This window comes from Nelusetta ayraudi, unplaced genomic scaffold, assembly GCF_046127955.1.
Source record: "Nelusetta ayraudi isolate G7.1 ecotype Tasmania unplaced genomic scaffold, CSIRO-AGI_Nayr_v1 ptg000023l, whole genome shotgun sequence".
In the NCBI taxonomy this organism is placed as follows: Eukaryota; Metazoa; Chordata; class Actinopteri; order Tetraodontiformes; family Monacanthidae; genus Nelusetta; species Nelusetta ayraudi.
In genome coordinates, this window is record NW_027466073.1 from 457376 (window position 1) to 478700 (window position 21325).

Below are 21325 nucleotides of genomic sequence, written 5' to 3' on the forward strand. Positions count from 1 at the left end.
CTTTTCCAGACTTGTTCTTCTCCTTTAGGCTCCTCGCTTCAGGGGGGTTGCCACAGCCAATCACCGGCTCACACAGAACTCCAACCCCGGGATTCTCTTCTTTCGCACCTACCGACTCCCTCCTTTGCTACGTCCATAAATCTCCTCCTTTGCTCTTCCTGTAGGCCCCCTGGCCTGCCAGTTCCAACCTCAGCGCTCTCCTGCTGATATTTTCACCGTCCCTACATTGGACATCTCAGTCTGGCTTCTCTGGCTTTATCGGCAAAACCCCAAAGAACACATGCCATCCCTGTGCCGTACTTGATCCCACCCCCGCTTGTCACTCCCAATAGGAAACGCAACATTTGAATCTCTGCTGCCTTTGGCTTGTCTCCAAACAAAACAACAGTGCTGATCTCATCACTGTTTCCCTTTTATCACTCCTTTCATCCGTTCATCCATTTTCTATACCTGTGGCTGTTATGTTTGTTACAGAACACAGCTGACACTTTTCCCACCCTGTTCCATCTTGCTTTTCTCCACTCTCAGTGGCCCTGGACACTTGACCCTAAATACTTGAGATTTGTCACCTTATTTATCCCAACTCCCTGCAATCTCGCCGTTCCACTTATGCCTGTCAAGTCCCCCATCTACGTTCTTCCAGCTCTCACTACAGATCACAATGTCGTCTGCAAACATGATAGTCCATGGAGATACCTGTCTAGCCTCATCTGTCAGGCTGCTCCGCGATGCAGCCTCACCTCCACCTTGATCTCCTCTGTCACACCTTTAGCACACCTCTCTTTCCCCACAGCTCTCGTACGTGTCTCACACCGCTCGGAAATGCAAACTCTGGCCTCTCAGACCACTCCAGGCCTCCTCTTTCAACACCGCAGTCCCTCTCTCGGCACCCTGCCATTTGTCTTCTATAAAATGACACCGGCCCAACACAGCTCCCTCTGACATATCAACATCCTCAAAGGAAAACAATGTCTGCAGTACTCTTTCTAGGAATGAAACCATATTGCTGCTAAGTTCTTTAGTTTCAAATGTTTTCAGTTGACTTCATCTGTAACTTGGTTTCTGAAGCTGATGCCACCCTGATGTTTTATGGATCCAATAGTGCTTGGGGCATAGGCCTTCAACAAGTGATCTCCAGACATCTCGGTAGTGCTTCTACTAGCGTGACTCAAAATGCAGGGCGTTCTTAAAAACGGACCCTTGATATTATAAAAAATACTCAAAATTACAAGTGAAAACAAGAACAGGGCCCTGCAAACTCAAGAAGTGCACATGTGACTGCTATTTTATTTTTTGAATATTTTAAATATTTGTTTTGCAATCAGAAAAGTCTACGCATACCACATTCATTTTTTGCACTTTTTACTTCTTTAGATGTATCTTTAAGTTACGCTAAGTGATAAGATATATTGGATATAAGGAGCAGCTTAAACTGCCCTGGAGCTCAAAAAGACATTATTTATTTAAATCCCCTTCCTTAATTTCCTGAATATAAAGCCGGTTCTTCCGAGAGACAATGGATTTAGCCAATAGCGGGTATATTCCAGCCTCTTCTTCTCTTCCTGCTAAAAATGCTGAGCAAATGCTTTCAAGGAAAATGCAAAAATGGAAAACTATAAAAACTAACAAAAGAGTGCCCATACAAACATGTAGACACGAGTAAAAGACATTGTACACTGGACCAAGAAAAAGAGATTCGTTACCTTGACACCATCTGGACAGTCGTTGGAGCAAAGGCCACTGAGGACTGAAAAAGACAAAGAAAGCAGATATTGAAGACATGCAATTGACCCTGAAAACAAAATATGCTAAAATAACATGTACGTGAAGAAAAAAAGACTACTCTTCTTTTCTTCTTTCTGCACCTTTTTCATTCTGGATTCTGGAAATGTTTTTTTCATTAAATTCTTCTTTTCTTTTACAATGAATGAATAAAATAAATAATTGAAAAAATGAGTTGAAATTGAAGAAGCATAAACAAATATGCAACCTCCTTTACATGTGTTTAAACAAAATAAAGTCTATACTGGTCAGGACGAGACAGGATTTGTTTTTCTTAATAAAATCAATTAAACAAAATGAATGTGCAAAGTACCATTGTGACTTGCACATCAGTGCGCTACAGAAACACAGCACATTCTGGGTGAAGAAGTATTGCTCCTAACAAAATTTGATGTCATCCTAATCAGCTAAAACAGTAATGACTTTGTTCATGTACAAATAAGGTCCTGGAGTTAAGACTGTCTTGATTTGCTTAATGGAGTCATACTGACAAATACTCTGTTAATTAGGTCCGTATTTAACAGCAGCCAAAGTCAATGCACCTATTGGGAGGCACCACAGCCGTGCCCCGGACTCTGTCATCCTCTATAGACAGTGTGGATAGTGTGCAATTGAATTTGGTCCTCCCCCGATCTTGCGAAAACATTATAATCACTAACATTTGCTATGCACAATAGCCCTAATAACCAGATGAATGAGGTGAGTGTCGCAATTATGTCATGAAGGTCTTCAAAACGGTTTCTGCACACCAACAGCGGCATGCTGGAAGCTGACATTTGACTGTTGTTGTCATTTCTGTGCCACCTTGTCTGTTAGTGCCATGGCAGGGACAAATGGGAAGGCTTTAAGGGCGAATTAGTAAAATAATTGATAATTAATATATTTTTCGGCTAGACTTGACTATGTTTTTAATACCATGGTTGGGAAAACGAAAGACTTTATAAGACACAATGAAAGATGGTTAGCGCATGATCCTAGATTTAGACAAGTCGTCCATCTGCATTCAACTCTGGTTAAACTGTACAAGTAAACACAAAAAATGGAAAATGAACATAAAGATTGTGGCATGTCTGAAAAAGATATTTGTCAAATACGCCAAAGTGGATAAGGTGAGTCTTCAAATCTTCAAGAAAAAAAAAAAAAACGTGATGAAAAACTGACTACTCAGTCCAATGGAGGGTTCACGTGGAGCTCCGCTGGATGGCAAATGGCATACAACAGCGAAGGCGGAACGGAAAAATACATAGGTGCTCCTGACGACAAAATGGTACACACGTGACATTAAGCTGCTATGACGTGTAAGTTGGTTAAGTAGTTTGGAGGGCATTGCCGTCTACAGTTGACATTGATGGCGCTCTCTTCTGGCCTCGAATAACTTTCACCATCATTCTCCTGTCGACTATAATCCCTTCTGCTTTGCCGTGTGAATGCAGCATGAGTCTTGTCGATTCTGTCTGGGTTGCATGCAAATGGACACGGGTTTGACCAGCACATTGGACCTTTTTTTCATTTGGCGGTAGCTTTCTGCCATTGCTGTGTAAAAGAAAAAAGCATTTCATAAAATCAGAGAATTTTGTTTTTTGTGTAAGAGCTTTGATATAAAGAGAAATGGCTTCAGTGTGGCACAGGCAAAATCACGTCTTTGAAGTCGACAAGCTTATTAACTCCTTGCCTGAAGCATTACTCGGACGGAACACCCATCAAAGACAAACCTGGCTCTCTTGATCCTCAATGACCACATTGCATATTAGCAGTTTCTTGTTATTTATGCATAAAATATGTCCTCAGTAAATTTCATTTTCATCACCAGGAAAATTCTTTAATGTTACATTGAGGACCTTGACGGTGTAATATTCAAAACTGATTTAGAGCGAATTTGACAAATCACATAAGCTCTGTCAAGATGGCAATATGCAACCGAAATTTAGCACGATGTCAAAGGGGTGTTTCTGAATTTTGGACATAAGACCTCATTTAACCAGAGTGCTATTTATCAGTGGAGACTGTTTCAACAAGTTTCCTCCAGGAGTAAAGAGAAGTTACATTTAAATTTTGGCTGGTTGAGCAGAGTTGGCTGGTGCTTGGCTAGCACAAGTCGACGGTTGGCTGCCCATAAAAACAATCTTACCCACTACACAGAACACTCGAGGCATATAAACCATAAGACCAGACTTCTGATGTAAATGTTGATAGAAGAATATTTGAATATCGTGCTGCGACGTGTTCTTCTGCAATGGTAAACGACACAGCTGACTGGAAAATTTGCAGCTTGTTTTGGTGAACTTACTTCTGGTATCTGCACATCAGTAGTGGGTGGAAACACATTAAATCCCATTTTCCCAAAGCAAATTTTCAATTCAGTCTAATTTTGTGATACATTTGAATGAAAACCCACTTAATGAATGTAACTGTCAACTTTATTGACTTGGAAGTTGAGTATAGAGGGTAATGAGTTTTATATGAGGTTGGCAACCGGCATGCAACGCATGCTGAATGAGGATGAATATTTTTTTTATTCTTCCTCATTCACATTGTTCATTGACAGCAAAGTGAACAGGTCAGTGTCCTCCACCCTCAAAGGATTTATTTTTTTTTATTTTTTAGCTTATTTGCCTACTGAACCATCAAAGCCTCACTGAGTGCTCACGGAACTTCATTCTACAAAGTCGCGAAAAATGGCTCTGTGTAATTATGCTGCTTATCAACTCTGAAAGCACATCAACACATCAGAGGCCCTGCGCCAATGTTATCCACGAAGGACATAAATGATCAATACATCAGAGGGGTCACATTGTACATTTGTTCTGCAGGCTGCAGACTACTGTCGCTGACACTGTAAGTCAATAATGCAGATGGATCACTCGTTACATCTCTCAATCCAGAGTTATTGGGGTTTATCAGGACCTGAAGGTGAGCTCACATTGCATATCCTTAAAATCTTACAATTTCAAGGTTAAAGTATCCTCTGCAGCTCGATCCGGAGCATATAAAATGCTATGGGAAGTTAGAAAATTATGTTACCGTTGGGTGCTTTCAAAATATGAGTGATGGAAACTTACCAAAAGTGTCAAACAGATTAACTTAGCAGAGGAGTTTTTTCAAAAAACGGAAAACAGTGCAAGCAGGCTCTTGTCCTTCCCTAATTCACATTGCATCAATTTATGAATGCCACACACAATGCGTTTCCTGCTGCTGTCACTCTGCTTAAAAGGGTGACGCTGTGCCCTGGAGAACCAGCATGATGGAAATTGAGGAGCTTGATTATTTATTCTATTATTTCAGGAGGACAATTCAATGTGTCCATGGAAAGCGCAGGACATGTAAGAGAGTGGGGGAAATAGGTAGATTTAATCAGTGCAAGAGGACACACTGTGCCACATTAACAATTCCATGATATGAATTCACTGACGCACACAAAGGAAGATAACAGAACAAGACACAGAATGCATGAGTGCAGAAGTCCTTCACAACTCAGTGGGCAGAGCGTCGCTCGAGGAAGTAGATGAATCTGTGTCACTATGGGTATTCATGTGTCGGCGCAGTCGCTACAGTTGCAAGAGAGAGGAAGCTCCGAGTTGGTTGTCTGCGAGGCCGCTTTGTTCTCCATACTTCAAACCTCAGATGACATGTAACAAGTACATAACAGCTCCACCACGGCCAAAACAGAATCCCTGGAATAGCTCTGGTACAACCTGCAGGGAGCAAATTCTATCTCAAGCCAATACAATAATCTCTCTATTTCTTTTTCACACACACACATGCACATATGCAAGCACATGCACACATAAGTACGCACTCATGGTGAGGCCCATATAGGCTCTGTCGGACTGAGCTAGCCCATTCTGGGAAGCATTATTAAGAACGATAACAGCTCTGCCACACGACTAATGCAATCAAGGGGAAGATGAAGTGGTTTATGTTCTCTTTAATTCTCTCAGTGTTGGTTTTCATTCATGTGGGGATGCTTTAGTGAGCAAGCACATTCGTGGACACTATCTGTCTTTGGAAAAGGGCCCATGTGCCACACATGGCCAGATTTTCCAGTTTCATGGCGGTGTCTCCACTAGTTATGCCCAGTCACTTCTCCAGCCAGACAAATTCATGCTCTTTAAGCACTGCTTGGACATTGGCCAGTCTTTGTTTAAAATTGTCCATCTCTTCATTGGACTTTCTGCTTGAATATGAAATAACTGTGTCATGACCCCTTCACTTATGGAACCATTTTTTTGTGCTTCTAAGGCCAACCGTTTCCCCACTAGGTGCAACCATGGTAAACTGCCAAGTCAACAGAGCAGTCCACATCCAACCATGGTAAACTGCCAAGTCAACAGACCACATGGACGTGGTCCATGGACCACATCCATGTGTGTCACAGACCATCTCCATGACTTTAAATCCATGTTTACACTTTACAAAGTGATATTTCCTCCACCATTTATTTTATATTCAAACTCGAATGTTCAACAACACATCTCTGCCCATCCTAGATAAATGCAAATCCTCGAACAAGTACTCAAGACCAATAGATGGCAAACAACAACACACAAAAACACCATAGAAGACTTCTGAGAATGAATACATTTCTCTTTCCCTTGTGTCAGTCAGGTCTATTCAAAGTATAGGCTGGAGCCTATTTAGACACAAGAGAACAGAAGATCACCATTATTTGAAAAATTTCAGTGACCAGTTTTGCTGAGAACACAAAAAAGACTAGGTTGAATTAAAGAAATCATGTTCACTACACCGACGGTATAGTGAACATGTGGGCTTAACTTCAGCCTCTTTTCCACTGGCCAAAAAACGTAGACGCACTACGAATTGGCATTTGGTGGCAGTGGGAAAGGCTCACCAAGCCGCGCCAAAATGTGTTAAACAACCCGGTGAGCGACCCGGCTTGAAATCGGCTCCAATCGGCTCTGCATCGATCAGCTTGCAGTGGGAAAGGCAGACCCGCGTCAACATCACATCTTTTACCTGCCGCACGTGATGACGTTGAGCGTTACGTGCGCCACTTCATAATATTGCGCCAGTCGCGGCGGATATCACGTACCGAAGCAAAGGTGGTCGATTGCCTTCCACCAGCGCTGGAAAAATGTTCTTTGTCCTTTGACTTTTTTGCTCGCGGAAAAGTGCCCAACAACAAAGAACACTGGCCACCGCCGGACTCGCTTCCATGTTGCTCTCCATTGTTTCCTTCCCTGAATTCTGTCGCACTTCACCTACGCGATGAAGTCTGCAGTGAAAGCGGAGGCTGTGCAGCTTGCCAGCAGGGGTCAGACTCCGCTGGTTTTGGTCAGTTGGAAAGGGGCCAAATGCCGATTGATAGAGTGTCGACCCGCGTTCAAAAAACACAGAGTCAACCCCCTTAATTTCAGTGGGAAGGTGGCTTTGGAGTCCCAACTCAGCTTTGTGCTGAAAATAAAGTAATATAAAGCACAACAGCTGAGAGGTGGAAAAAATAATTGGGTGGGGGGTACATTTCTCCCACCATGGAGAGGGTAATTATATACATTCACTGATGTATAAAGGCAGAAATCTTCAAAGGAGGGATCAGTTTGTCTGTGTGAGTCACATTAAACAACCACATCTCTTTTAGTAAATGCTGCAGCCAATTAAAAATGTGTACTGGCCTCGGATACCTACCTTCCGAAACGTCCACGGAAAGCAATTGATTTTCAGACATTTTTCCGTCAAACTGAGAGGATATTTACTGTGAGGAAGGGCTGTTTTTCCATTTTTATGAAAATGAGAAAGAGTTCTCAGCATGGTTTAAGAACAGTTCAACAAGTATGTCCAGTTACTAGTCATTCATACTCCACTGAGGTACACTGAGGATTCATTTGTAAATGCCAAATGCAAAGAGCTGATGACTGGCGTGTTCAGCTAGTGGTTTGTTGGGGTTTTTCTCTCTCAAAATGAAAGTTTTAGAAATCTAGGAATGAAGGGGAGTTCAACCTTTCATCACTTTGGTCATTTAATTGACCCTTAAAGCAGAGGTTTGCAAGGTGGACTGATTGGCTGCTCCGCTAATGTGCTGGGCACATGACTGCAGGCAGGGACTAAATTAAAATACTGCATCCTTTACAAGCTCATGCTGCCTCTGTCAGTTAATCAGAAGATTTATGATTTCTCTTTTCATTTGCAAGGGTTTTCTGGCACTTATGCTAACTAGGAGCAGAGTCCACTTCAACTCAAGTAATCTTCAGGCAATTTGTTTCACTTAAATGTTTGTGTGTGCACGGTTGGCACCCAAACAAATGGAGGTTCCGCAGACAAAATGCAAAGCTTGAGACAGAAAAAAAATCTAATCGCAAAAGAATGAGCAGGGAAAAACAATGTGATTGGGAGCAAGTGGTAATTCTAACGAAAGCGCCTTTCCTTTTTGCTACAAGTAGATTTACAAATTCAGATATGAACGCCGGAAAAAGTAGCATGAGTTTGATTTCAGTTATTAAAAAAACCTAAACAAACAAAAAAACAGGAATATTTTCCCAGTGACAAAGACATACCCCCCCCCCCCCGTAAGTATCTTGGAAAAGGTGTAAATTCCAGTCATTTTCCAAATCTGATTCTCCCAGGTTCTTCACCATCTTCCCTGTAGGGATCCCGCGGTCCCTGGAGTACGGACATGGACCTTTCAGGCCTGAGCCATTGGGTTTTCCCATATGACCCAGAAGCAAATGATATACAGCGAACAATGCAGTGCGAGGGGACCACTCTGTGATAAGGAGGCATGACGTGCTGCGTCAGCGCGAGTGGCTACAATGCTACACATTGACTCACACAAGGCAGACTGACGTGCACACTTGCCCCGTGTGGTCGCTGAGCGGTAGCTGCACTCTGGAGTGAGCATCCCGCTGCCTTCAGGCCTCCTTTTGCTGGCCGCAGGGCTGCTTGCGGACATGAAGCCTGCTCTCGCCCTCAACACGCAAACACGCTCAGCTTTTTAAATCTGGGCTAATGAATCTGAATCAGCATTGACTTCCTGTTGCAGCAAACTAATTCAAAGCAGATTACATACGCTGTACAAGAAATTTGACATACTTGAACTGTCTTTAAGAAAAATAAAGCCTTGAATAAAAAATGAAAAGAATTAGAGTTTTTCCTGAAAACCTCTTTGCTTTAACTTTCTTTAGGCCTTCCTAATTAAAACAGTATCCTATTTGGTTCTGTAAGACTTCTGAAATGGCTATTGTCTTGTGTGGAACAAATGCACGGAAGGGAATCTGCAGGACAACCATTGGGAGTTTTATCTCAGAGGGCGGCGCTGCTATTGTATTCACATTGAGCACATAATTATGTCACTGTCACTTGTCTATTGTCCGCTAAATGATGTGATTTCTTATTGAAGGAGAGCACTAAACTCTGACAGTCATGAAGTTAGGATCGAGTTTTTTGATAGTTTGTTTGTCATGCCCTGTATCCTGTAAATTATGATTAAGGGCATTATGGATTCTACATTTGTTGACAATAGGGCTCCGTTAACATAGCCTGCAAACTTTTTTCATCGATTAAAGACATATTTTTTTAATTCTCAGCACAAAGTGGCTGCAAAGAAAAATCAGTGGTCAGCGACAGGAGCAGCGGCATTTTCATCTATAAACCACGTCTGCCTTGTATAAATATATACATGTTGCACACCCACAGGAAACTCAGGGAAGACAATGGCAAAGCAATTTGTCTGTTTTTGAGGTGTCTTTTACTATTATTGAAACAATTAATTTGTTCCTTTTGGAGACCAATAAAATACTTTTGCATATTTTTTTTTATTGAGGGGATGGTGTATAGATCTGAGACAATCATTTTTATTTATTTATTTATTTTAATTCACTCAATCATCCTACGGTGACCTTTAAATGAAGCAAAAATTTATTTTACAATGTGGTTCCCACACACTGTGCCAAAACCTCTGTTATTCTACCATGCTTTACTTCTGCGGCCCCAAACTTGGTGCAGGTGCCGTCCAGATATTGTAGCATGGTTTGCTGAAGTCAAAAAGCTCTATCATCACATTTACAGGGGGAATATAGGATATAAAATGAAAAAGAAGAATAGTGAGACAAAAAAAGAAATTGTTCATTTTTGCTGTGGTGCATCTGCATTTACTCTGCCACAGTTGCATCAATGGTGATGTGTTCACTTCGGTTGCAATCTCACAAGTATTACCTGTATATCTATAAATAGACTTTGGAATTATGGAGCTATATCCTTTTTTGTTCTGAACATGTCATTTTTGAGAAGAGGCCTTAAAAATGGCTCAGGAAAGAAGGGGTTACTGCAATATATACATCAACAACTGCAATATATACATCAACAACTGCAATATATACATCACAAATGTACGAGGTGACCAATAACTTTTTTATACCACCCCATTTTAGGATGAGGTGTCGCTTTTTATCACTTGAATCACTGTCCATCTTTTCCCTAATTGGTCATTCTTCTTGCAGACTCAGTGGAAAATGTCCTCAAAAATAAAAATGGAGATAATAAAGGCCAAAATTGATTTGCACGGCGCCTTGTGAGGCAATGTTCCAGTGGCAAGGCTGGATGAAAAGGGGGGCTATCTTCACACGGCAAGCACCGAAAACCCTCCAACCAGTGATTGATTCTTTCTTATTCTCGGTTGAGAGCCGCGTCGGCTAATTTTAAACTGTAAAACGTTTCTGGGTTAACGCAGCGCTCCTTCGTCTTATAGCGATGCAGAGCAGACACTTGCAGCAGTGGGATTAGACGGCGCGCTAAAATAAGGAACGTGAATTATTGCCGCTTGCAGTCGGCGAACAAAACAGCTGTAATAAGTGTTGTTCCGTGGCAGCGTTCCGCAAAGAGAGCCATTACCACCGCAACTGTCAACATAAGCTGTCGCCTGATGATATTTCGACAAACATAGAAACTGGCATTCCCACTCAAGCACTGTGCTGCAGCGTGCGTGGGGAAGGAGGGAAAAAAAAAATTGTTCACACCAATCAGAATATCTAAATACATAGCCTGCAGTTTAAATCCTCCCCCGGACGACAGAGCCACACTGAGAGACTTCACAAATCTCCTCATTGTCCTTTGAATAAACCAAATACGAGGGAATAAAAGAGGCATCCGACCAAATAGTCCGCGCCAGACGGAGACGAAGAAGAGGGCAGGAAGGGAGGCGCAGAAGAAGGCAGGAGAAAGGAGCGTGGGCATCGGGAAAAAGGGACGAGAGGTGAAGGCAGGATATAAATGGAGGCCGAAGAAGGTTTGGGAGGAAGAAATGAAAGGGGCCGAAAACAGAAAAAGGATGGAAAGGATGTGAGAAAATCGCTCTTAGAAAGAGGAGGAGGAGAGGGGGTGTTTGGTGGATGAAAAGGGAAACGTGGAAGGGGAGGTGGAGCAGAGCAGGGGAGAGGAGACGAGGCTGCGAAAAACACCCAGATGTTCCTGAATGCAGCTAATCTGCATCCCAATAAATGAGCAGGAAACTAATCAACTCATACAGCTCTGCCTGTCAGTCTCACTCTTCATCCGTTCTATTCGCCGAGTGCACGCATGAGCCCGCCTGAGATTTCACTGCAGAGATGCCTCCCAACCCCCGCCCTCCCACTCATCACTTTATCCTTCTTTCTAATTTTGGACTCCGTGATTTCTCCCATTTCCTTCCTCCTAGGCAGTAATAATCCATCCATCTGTCCACCCTGCTGCAACCACTTTGTGCTTCATTGTCTCTGACAGCTTCAAGAGGAACCACGTTGCTTTGCTTTGACTTGGAACACTCTGAATTTTACAGTCAGGCACTCTTCCTGGACTTGGATGCTGGATCCGGTTGTGAAACTTGGGACTTCCTTGTTTGGCCAATAAAATACTTTCAAAAATTAAGGATATTTGGGATGAAATTTCAGAACGCACCAAAAATGGACCAACAACTTTACAGGTGGACCTTCGTCCTTCTCTAAACTGTATATGTCAATGTCCACCTCTTCAGTGTTTCAGTATTGAAAGGTGCCGGTGCCAGGTTTGCCAGGGAACTACAACGGTCTTCGCACAAAAGGACGTCACCGACACCAAGCATGTCACGGTTGTTAGCAAAACTCATCTTCACGCAAGATAGCCAGTATAACAATGTATTTTTACGTTGTCCTGCTAGCATTTTGCTAACAGGACCAGCCAACGTCAGTGCTAACTGTTGGTGTGAGCACTGGGCCAGACGTCACCAATGCTAATGGGCTGTCTGTTTGAGCAGCACTCTTCCTTCACTTCGCTCTGCCGCTCAAATGCATATTGCAGTCCGCTCATCACTTTCTTTACATTTCTGAACTATTACTTCATAAATTGGACTTGATTTCTACTTCGGAATCGCGCTCTGATCCTGGATTGTATGTTCTGGCGGCCTTACAAACATGGCCATTCATTATGAGCAATACCTACTACAAACATACTTATTGTGCGTATATATAAGAATTGCTCTATGGGTTCTAAACTACTTTGATATTACAGCGTTTGTACGCTTACACAAATATATTTAAAGGGAGTATTTTATGCTTTTGCCAGTACACCTTGAGAAATTTTACACACTGTACCATGTGGTTCTCTAATAAGGTGATTGATCAAAACGTGTCCAACCTGTAAATCCACCGCAAACGGATTTTGTTAAAAAACATTGTGTCTAAGCAGCTACACATGAATGTAGCCCAATGTCGATATCTTAGAGAGCAATGCATTCAGATTTAGGGACCAAAAAAAAAAAATCAACCAATTAATATTTTTGGGAGCATGACTTTGTGTCAAGAATCTTATAACAGTTGATCAATTATCTACCAATTTACATGACAATCCTCATGCTGCTTGTCTTGATATTCCATTCTGAGCCACATTGGACAATCTCACTATCATCTACATCACAAATTTATGACTCCAGGTTTTTAATTCCACATCATTCATCAAATGTATGTAAAGCCATTTTAATCAAAAAGTTGAGCAACCGATCCATCCGTGTCACAGGTGATTTTAATGTTAAAGGGACGCAAAGCCCATCAGCAGTGGAGGCCATGAAGCTGAGCGAGTGTCCAAAAAAAGCTTAATGTATGTATGTACATGCATGTTCAAATAGTGGCGATGTTCACGGCATATCTGCATGGTTTTGTAGGGTTAAAAAATAATAATAATGATAATGATGATACTGATAATGCGCATGCATCCTTGCTGAATTAAGCCAGACAAAAGATAAAATGTGTTTTCTCTCAGATTATATTCCTCGTTTCCATCCGTCCTTGTTTTTCATCAGTGCTAGACTTACACTTTTTTTTTGACCCTATCCAAGCCGTCTTGGGAGGAAAGCAGGTGTATCCCTTAAGACAAGTCACAAGTCTCCTGCGGTGCTAACCGAGAGGGGAAAAAAACCCAACCATTTTCAGCAGCACTCACACTCCCAGGCAATTTAGAGTTGCCAGTCTGCCTAATGTGCATGTCTTTGTACTGTGAGAGGTGTAAAGTGAGGCTTTTGATAAAATGCTCTAGTGATTGAATGTGAAACACAGATCACTCCAGGTCCACTACATCTCTCTGCGCGCGTGTGTGTGTGTGTATGTGTGTGACAGTACTGCTGTCTGAGGTCATTGATTGTTGGGATTTAATCCAGGAGGTCTGTGTGCGTCACGGGACCCTACCTATCGTTTAAAACAATGTGTTAACACAGACACAGACACACACACTCACACACACACACACACACTGGAGTGTGCTTAGGAGTGACACAGTCAATCCCTCAACGGATGTTGCTCAGTAATGATTATGGGACAGTTGAGGGCTGTCATTTTGAGAAAATTGGATTCCATTTTACAGACGGAGGGACTGGAGGATTCTGACATAACATGTCAAGTCTGACTTTCACCCACCCAACACACTCCGTCTCACTAACTGCAGTGCTGTGAGAGACGCCGAGCGCAGTGGTAAACTATCACCCCTGGGGAGGTTTAACTGGAGGTGTGCAGCCATTAAGCTGCGTTTGAGCTGGCGTTTACACGGGTGTAGAAGAAGAAATGCTGACAGGATGTCACGATTGGCGGATACATTTTTGTTTTGGCTGCATGTTGTTTTTTTTTTTTAATGCACTGCAACAGCAGCCAGATATAGATAACAAAATAACGACAGCGTGTTGAGCGAGATGAAGAGAGAGAGGGGAGGAGGGAGAGAGCTTGCAAAGCCCTGACAGTAGACAGTAGTAGAGACGTAGAGGACAAGACAGTCATTACAATGCTGTGTGCAAACTGAGGTTGGGGGTTGATGCTTCTTAGACTCTTTGTCCAAGTCCTAGCAAGCTCCTCCCAGAACCTCATGGTGTTTATTTTAGATCTCAGTCTGTAAAGGTTTGGGTTAGGCTAACTACAAACCCTGAAGGCTTCATCATTGTTTCCCATTATTTCTTCTCAATTCTGCCTTTTTGTTTCGCCAAAAACCAAAACCACCTTTCAAAGTCATTTAACACTGTCTCTTGTGTTTTGCATTGTTTTAAAGGGGCTCCTACTATGAAAAACTGACTTTTTCCAGCTCTTTTAATATGTCTCTTTTTGTTATGGCCATGCCATCTGACACGCTGAGTATGAAAAATGACAGCTTGTGCATTTCCCATTACTGTCATGAAACAAGCTGTTCAGATTTTTTCTCAACATTCTACTATTGTCAAAGTGACACCTCTGAAGACAATTTTTTTTTAAAGAGTGGGCGAGGCGTCACTGCATGAGAGCTAGTGTTTTCACTAGATAGTGACGTATAGATCGCTAACTCACAAGAAGATCCACATCATCCAAACCAAAGTGCTGCTGCAGCAGTTTATATGCGGATGCGGGTGCGAGACACAACATGGCACACACTTGAATTACTTTGTTGTGTAAAGCACTCATTTATCCTAACAGCCTAACTAACTAACCGAACGCCTCACAATTCCAGATTAGACTGAGCAAGAAAGCGGTGACGCCGGGTGTGTCAGCGACCTTCCTGCACAATACTGGCCACCTATTTGGTGTGATGACGGGGAATAAACGCGAATAGAGCCCCCACTGTGTGTGAAATGCGTTCATGGTGAAAATGCGTTGGTAAAGTGCTCTATTTGACTAAAGATCTATTTGACTGGCATCCCATTGACTTAGTTTTTAGGACTGCGGTGGTGGACAGCTCATCCAAAGAGCCTCTTGAGCAGAGCAGGGAGAAGGATGGTATGAAGAAGTCATCTGGGAAACTCTTAGTGCTCCTTCTTCCTGAACCCTTCTTACCAGCCTTCTCTTCTTTTTCTGAAGAAGGGACGACCAACCCCGTGTAGGTTTGGCTTAGGTACAGTACAGTTCATACATGTGGACGTACAAGTGTACAAATGTGCACGATGCCTCAAGAGTGTGCAGCACAAATAATATGAATAATAACACTGATAATACATTGTGAAAAAATAATAATAATTCACTTTGATTACGAAATCACCGGCGGATGTAATCAAGTGGTCGATATATAAAAATGAGCGACTGACTGATACACAAAGATGTACAAACACACACAAAAAAAATGTACATGTACAGGAACACACTCGTTATTCCCTAAATGTCTTTGCCGCGACCATTGAATGCAAAACAATATAAATTTAAAGTATGAATTAGATCATCAAAATATATGCAATGTCCATTGCTTTATTATTTAATCTAATATATCTTTTTTTTTTTTTCATTGCTTAGTGTGATATTGATTTTGTCTTGCTGGATCTGTGAGTGTTTGGTCACTATGAAGGCTGTTAGCTCGATTTTGCAGCATTCTTATGCCAAGAGTGGCTCTGGGAGTCGTGTTTTTCTTTCACAGGCTTCTTAAGGAGGTTTGAAAGGCGCTCTTAGCATTGAGAGCTTCTTAACCGATCTAGGAAACGCGGCCATTTACATTGAAATATTCCAGCTGCTCTTAAAAAGCAGCAGCCATAATAAAAAAAAAGCTGTCACATTTGTGGAAAAAAAAAAAAAAATTCCATTTTAATTCCGCCGTGCAGATGGAGAAAGGGTTCCTGAGGAAGAAAAAGATGAGTAAAGGAGAAAGACGCTTTGCGGCTCTCTCTCTTTTTTTTTCTCAAATAACTCTTTGAAGGGGACGGAGCACATTTAGGGAACACCAGTCACTTACCCATCACTTTAACGAAGTAGGCATCAGCTTCAAAATTGTTCTTCAAAGCATGGATGATCAAGTCATTTTTGCCCTCCGCCTGGCTCAGAACCAGCATGTCTAATATACCCTGCAAATGAAGACAGGCACACAGATAAGGGACAATAAAAGCTCGGCGTGAGTGCGAGTCTCTCTCTTCTGATGCGCATTTTCATCCCTCTTTCACAGTGGGTGGCTGATCCAGCATCATCTTATCTCTACCTCCTTCCTCTCCCCTTCACTTAGTCCTACTTTCCAATTTTGAAACTCTCTGTCTGGAGCGAGGGACGAGGGAAGAAGCCACATTAGTGGCAATAATTAATTTTGATAAGACACACTGTGCCCGGCGCACAGCTGGCTGTGAAGCCAGCGCGGATGTGCACGGACGTACGTGCGTGGACGTGCACAGCATATTAATGTGTGAGGCTTGAAGAGTATTTGCATTTTCCTTCTGCCAGTATGAGAGGAAATTCAGTGAAACAAACAATAAAAGAACGTTTGTGCAGAAAGCACATACGGGCCGTCAAAATAACAGAAGTGTAAAGAGAGAACAGAAGCGAAACGCCAAGTGCTGTGTAAGCAACCTCAGACAGGAATTATTTTGCATGTGCCAAGTGTTTGACATAACTCTCTTTCGTGTATTGGAGGAATCAAGTGTTTTTCTTTTGCTTTCAGTCTTTTAGTTCGCCTTGCACTGGAAACTTTGACTCAGACTAAAGCAGGGGTCACCAACGCAGTGCCCGCGGGCGCATGGTCGCCCGTGAGGCATGCTCTAAAAATAGCACTGGTCACAATGGAACTCAATATAAAAAAGCTGCATTCATTTTTGAATTAATGCTTACATTATCGCATTTTAGAATGACTTTATATATCTATTTAAGCGCCCTAATACCTTTGACGATGTCAAAGGTATTAGTGCGCGGTCAGCACACCTTTTTCCAGACACGGTGCAGTTAAGCGGTGATGAGGAGTTAGCTTGCTTGTGCTTTAGCCCTAAACGTCACGGCAGAAAAGCGAAAAAGGACATACTGCTTTCACAGTGAGTGGGAGGAAGAGTTCTTTTTTACGTCTTACAAAGAAAAATGTTTGTGTCTTATTTGCGGGACGACTGTTACAGTATCAAAGCGGTACAATGTTGAGAGACACTTAAGAACATGTCACGAAAACGTTGTATCGTTTCGATGTGAACTACACACCCGGCAGCGCATTAAGGACAGAAAAAGTCTTTGAGTTGAAGGCGGCTTTAGACAAACAAAGGAATTGTTTTCACGATGCCGGTGAAAAAAAAATCTCAGAACGCAAACAAAGCTTCGTTTTGAGTGGCACAATTTTTGATACAGAACATGAAAGCCTTTTCGGATGGGGAGGTTTTTAAAGAAGTTATGATGCTTGTCGCTAACACAATCTTCAAAGATGAGGAACACGGTCCCGATGTCATCTCTGCGCTTTCCGAAGTCCACCTTGGAGCGAGTACGATGGCTAGACGAGTGTCATCTTTGCCCGAGAACTTAACAGACCGCGATCTCGCTACGTGGCAGGTGCTTTAGCATCCAGTGTGACGAGTCGGTAGACAGCGCCCGCACAGCTCAGCTGCTGATATTTATGCGATCAAATTATTCACCAGATTATAATACACTGGTGAGCAGAATGCAGTGCCAGGACTCCCCCCTGCATAGTAAATGAGCAGACAAATCACAGAGACAATATTTTCATTGATAAACTGTAACAATATCAAACCAAAATGTTGCACAAAATCTTAAACGGTCAGAAAAACGTAATAACTTGTTCTGACAAGAAGACAGATGTTTTTCTCGGCTTAAAAATGTTAGAAGTGATCGCTGCACTACAAATACAGCAGGTGTTCCCCCTCAATTTCAAATGTATGAGCAAATAAACATAAATAAATGTTTTATGTTTAAACATGTTTTTCTTATCATTATTTTTGTGTAAATCATTGATTATAATTGTGGAAAATAATTAATATTGATATGTGAGCAATCTCTTCTTATTATTGCTATAGTGATCCGTGCAGTTTTGCTATTTAGGAAGTTTGTAGCAAATAGGTACTGTGTAGCCCTCCAAACTACTCAGTGCCCATGAAGTATCCCTCAGTCTCAAAAAGGTTGGTGACCCCTGGACTAAAGTGTCACCTTAGTGCCAACTACAACCTTTTTAAATTGGTATATCAAGCACTGATGCAAAGGTGTTTGATTACGTTCCATCGGCGCTCAGATAATTGTTCATTGTCCTCTGTGGCTTTTTCGCTCGTGGGTCGCGCACAAAATGGACCAGGCGGCCGAAACCACCGCTGCACGGCGCGAACCGGCCGCGGAGGCGCGCGCCGCTTCAAGTCTGGCGTGAGTGAAACCATTGTTCCGCGGCTATTCGCGGAACGATTCTACAGCCAAAAGTGGCCAACAACAAAGAACACTGGCCACCGCCGGACTCCTGAATTCTGTCGCACTTCATCTACGCGATCTCAGCGCAATGTCGTCACAGTGACAACACAGTGACAACATCCTAACATTTAGTGGAGAAGAGGCTATATTGTAATGTATTGTATTACATTAATAATTAAAACTCCAGATTGGATGGCTGTTGTTCAACCAAACACGGGTAAGCATACAGTAGATCCCACTGTCACGCTAGTATTGGTTTGATACCGTCACCAATGTTGGGATCAGTATTATTTATCAATCATCTAGCAATGATAATCCCTTTGATTCCAGTATAACTGCAGGTTGAACAATAAGCAAGAGTGTTCAGGGTGGGAGACATTTGAAAGAGGGGGCGACGTTGGTTCCTGGCCAGGATGAAAACACAAACGACACTCTACTGCACTCTACTTACGTCCTCGTAGATGTCAAAGAAGGTGGCCATGACGGCATTTTGGATGGCTCCCAAATCGGACTGGTCCCAGTGGATGTGGAACATCCTCCCGACGCTGTGGCAGCTAGCGCGATTACAGGGGACGTTCTCCAGGAGGAAGGCCTGCTGACCGCTGTGGGAAGGGACAAAGGCGCGGGGATAAGAAAGGGCATCGAGTGCAATCACTTTCTTTAAAATGGGGCTGATTAAGCTAGCTGATAACAGTTGGGCTTATCTGCGGGGTGAGTTATCATCTAGCTCAATCATGCCATGGACAACAATAACAGCGGATTGAAAACAAATAATGTGGTGTTTTGGTTTTTTTTAAATTCGGATATGAGCTGCAAATTTCCTCCTCTCAAAAATGTCATTTATTTTTTCGTTTGTTTTCAGTCGTGATAATGCACCCAGTCTGTGTTATCACCAGATCACATGAAATGCAAAGTCCAAAATAATGATTCTACAGCTGTTAGGCTTCTAATAGGCGTTCAGCTTTATTTATTTATTTTTTTAAATAATTGCCTTTCTCTGAACTGTCAATACAGACCTTGGAATGATTTTTCTCTTCTGCAAAGCCATGCAACTCATCCGAGCTTTCAACATACCAAACTACCTTCTGTCACTTTGTCTGCCAGCATATTCTCCCCCTCATATAACTTTATCAGGAGACCCTTACAATGACAGCGTGTGGAGTATTTCCAAAGCAATATTGTAGCGAGTGTTGCTACATTCAGCAGCAAGACAGCCAAGATACCCTGCTCAGTCAAAGAAAAGACTTGATTAAATGCTTAACTATCATTTGTGGAAAAGTCCATTATCTAACCATATTGCGGTCCTGAAAGAGTTGCTAAAAAGAACTTAGACAGCAATAAGTCTTACACAGCGCAGCAATACATACATCTCTCAAACACTTGGAAAAGTTTACCTTTTTGAATACAGATGTTTACTTTGCTTTATCTTTGGAAATTGATATTACAGTGACATAAGCCTGCATTTGTTGAGTTCTTCTGTGGGCCGATCTGCATCAATTCCTTTCAACCCTTTCTGCTTTTTTAATTGTGCACTCAGGGTTTGTCACTGAATCACTTTTACTCTTGGGGGAAAGTGAATACCTGTCTTTTGGTATGCATCCTCAGAGATGGCTCTCAGATCTCTTTGGTGGTTGAGACCATAAAAAAAAGGTGTAAAAATAGAAGAAATGTGAGAACCCCACCACTCCCATCCTCCTCTGTCGCGGATGTTAGATTGCTCTTCTCCGTTTTATCACAATGCAAGAGTCGGGGAATTAGAAAATGAAGGCAAACCACAAGCTACCAGCCTGATGAGACATTTATCACCTGGGATGCTTTAATGGTGTGAAGAAGTATTTGGAGAGAGAAAAAAAGGAGCCGTTACGCAGCAAAAATATTAACCTGTGACAGAGTCACAAAAATAGAAAGATAACACATGAAAACAATAGATTGAAGTACAACAGTGACTCTTAAATTCCTTCACCATAAAACAGTACATTTAAAAAAGTATATTTTAAGGCAGAGAAAAAATGGTTATGTCTCAGGATGTGTAAAAGGTTTTCATAACATTTATAAAAACATTTAGATTAAAGTTCAAAGATTTGGCATTTATGTGCTTTGAGAAATTCATAGTTTTATTGATTTAAAATTCAAAGTTTGAAAGTTCAAACTATTTAATCCAGAAAGAACTCTGGTTAGGTACGATCTAGTTCATTCAAAACATGCAAACTTTTTTTAGCTGTGCTTCTTAAAAGAATCGGAATCAAGAATCGTTGGGAACCGAAATCGTTCAAATTGAAACGATGCCCAACCCTCCCAAAGCATGGCACGCCATTTTTTTGAATCGCTTTTTAATCAATCGCAAGTCTTTTGTCCCTTCCATTCAGCTGTAGTCAGGTCCTCAAGCCAAAGCGCTATGTTTCAACACTGCATCCAGCAGACAGTCTAGTATGCCGCTGCAAGCAAAAATTTTAACTTTCACTTTCGATGTTTGACCAGTTTGCTTAAGATGCTTGATTCAGCCTCTGGGTGAAATGCAGTTCTTCTTCTTCTTTGTGGGATTCATAAGAGGGGTCGTGTTTTGTTTCCTTCAGCTTCATTCAACTAGATGCATATGTAAACAGTGGGCCAAGCTGCTGTTTTGGAAGAAATAATAATACAAACAATGAAAAAGAAAATCCTTTGTTTGTTTTCATTTGATTCATAATTGAGACACTCTAAGAATAGGCATTGCTTTACAGAAATATGAACATAAAAGAAAAATAACGTAATTTTAAATATGTAAATTAAAACGCAATTAATCACAGTTAACTATGGAAATTCAGAGCTTAATCGAAATTAAAAAATAAATAAATAGATAATCGTTTGACAGTCCTAATATTTACAGATTGCTTCATACTGATTTCTGAGACCATATGCCTTGGTTTTTCAAATAGAAACTATTGGTTTAATTATTGGTTCCAAAGCAGTCAGTTGTTTCAGCAATGACTAATTTCCTTTACATTTAAATAAGATTCAAACTG

The 21325-nt window shown here is 41.8% G+C and overlaps 1 protein-coding gene across 1 annotated transcript in view; it reads right to left on the reverse strand.

The window, feature by feature from the left end:
• Positions 1 to 21325, reverse strand: part of itfg1 (integrin alpha FG-GAP repeat containing 1) — a 134282-nt gene that overhangs the window by 34942 nt on the left and 78015 nt on the right. The window contains exons 11-13 of the mRNA XM_076028423.1: positions 18775 to 18925; positions 15907 to 16015; positions 1704 to 1747 (exon numbers count right to left, since the gene is read on the reverse strand). Of these exons, the coding sequence (XP_075884538.1) occupies positions 1704 to 1747; positions 15907 to 16015; positions 18775 to 18925 (304 nt within the window). The remainder of the gene's footprint in view (positions 1 to 1703; positions 1748 to 15906; positions 16016 to 18774; positions 18926 to 21325) is intronic.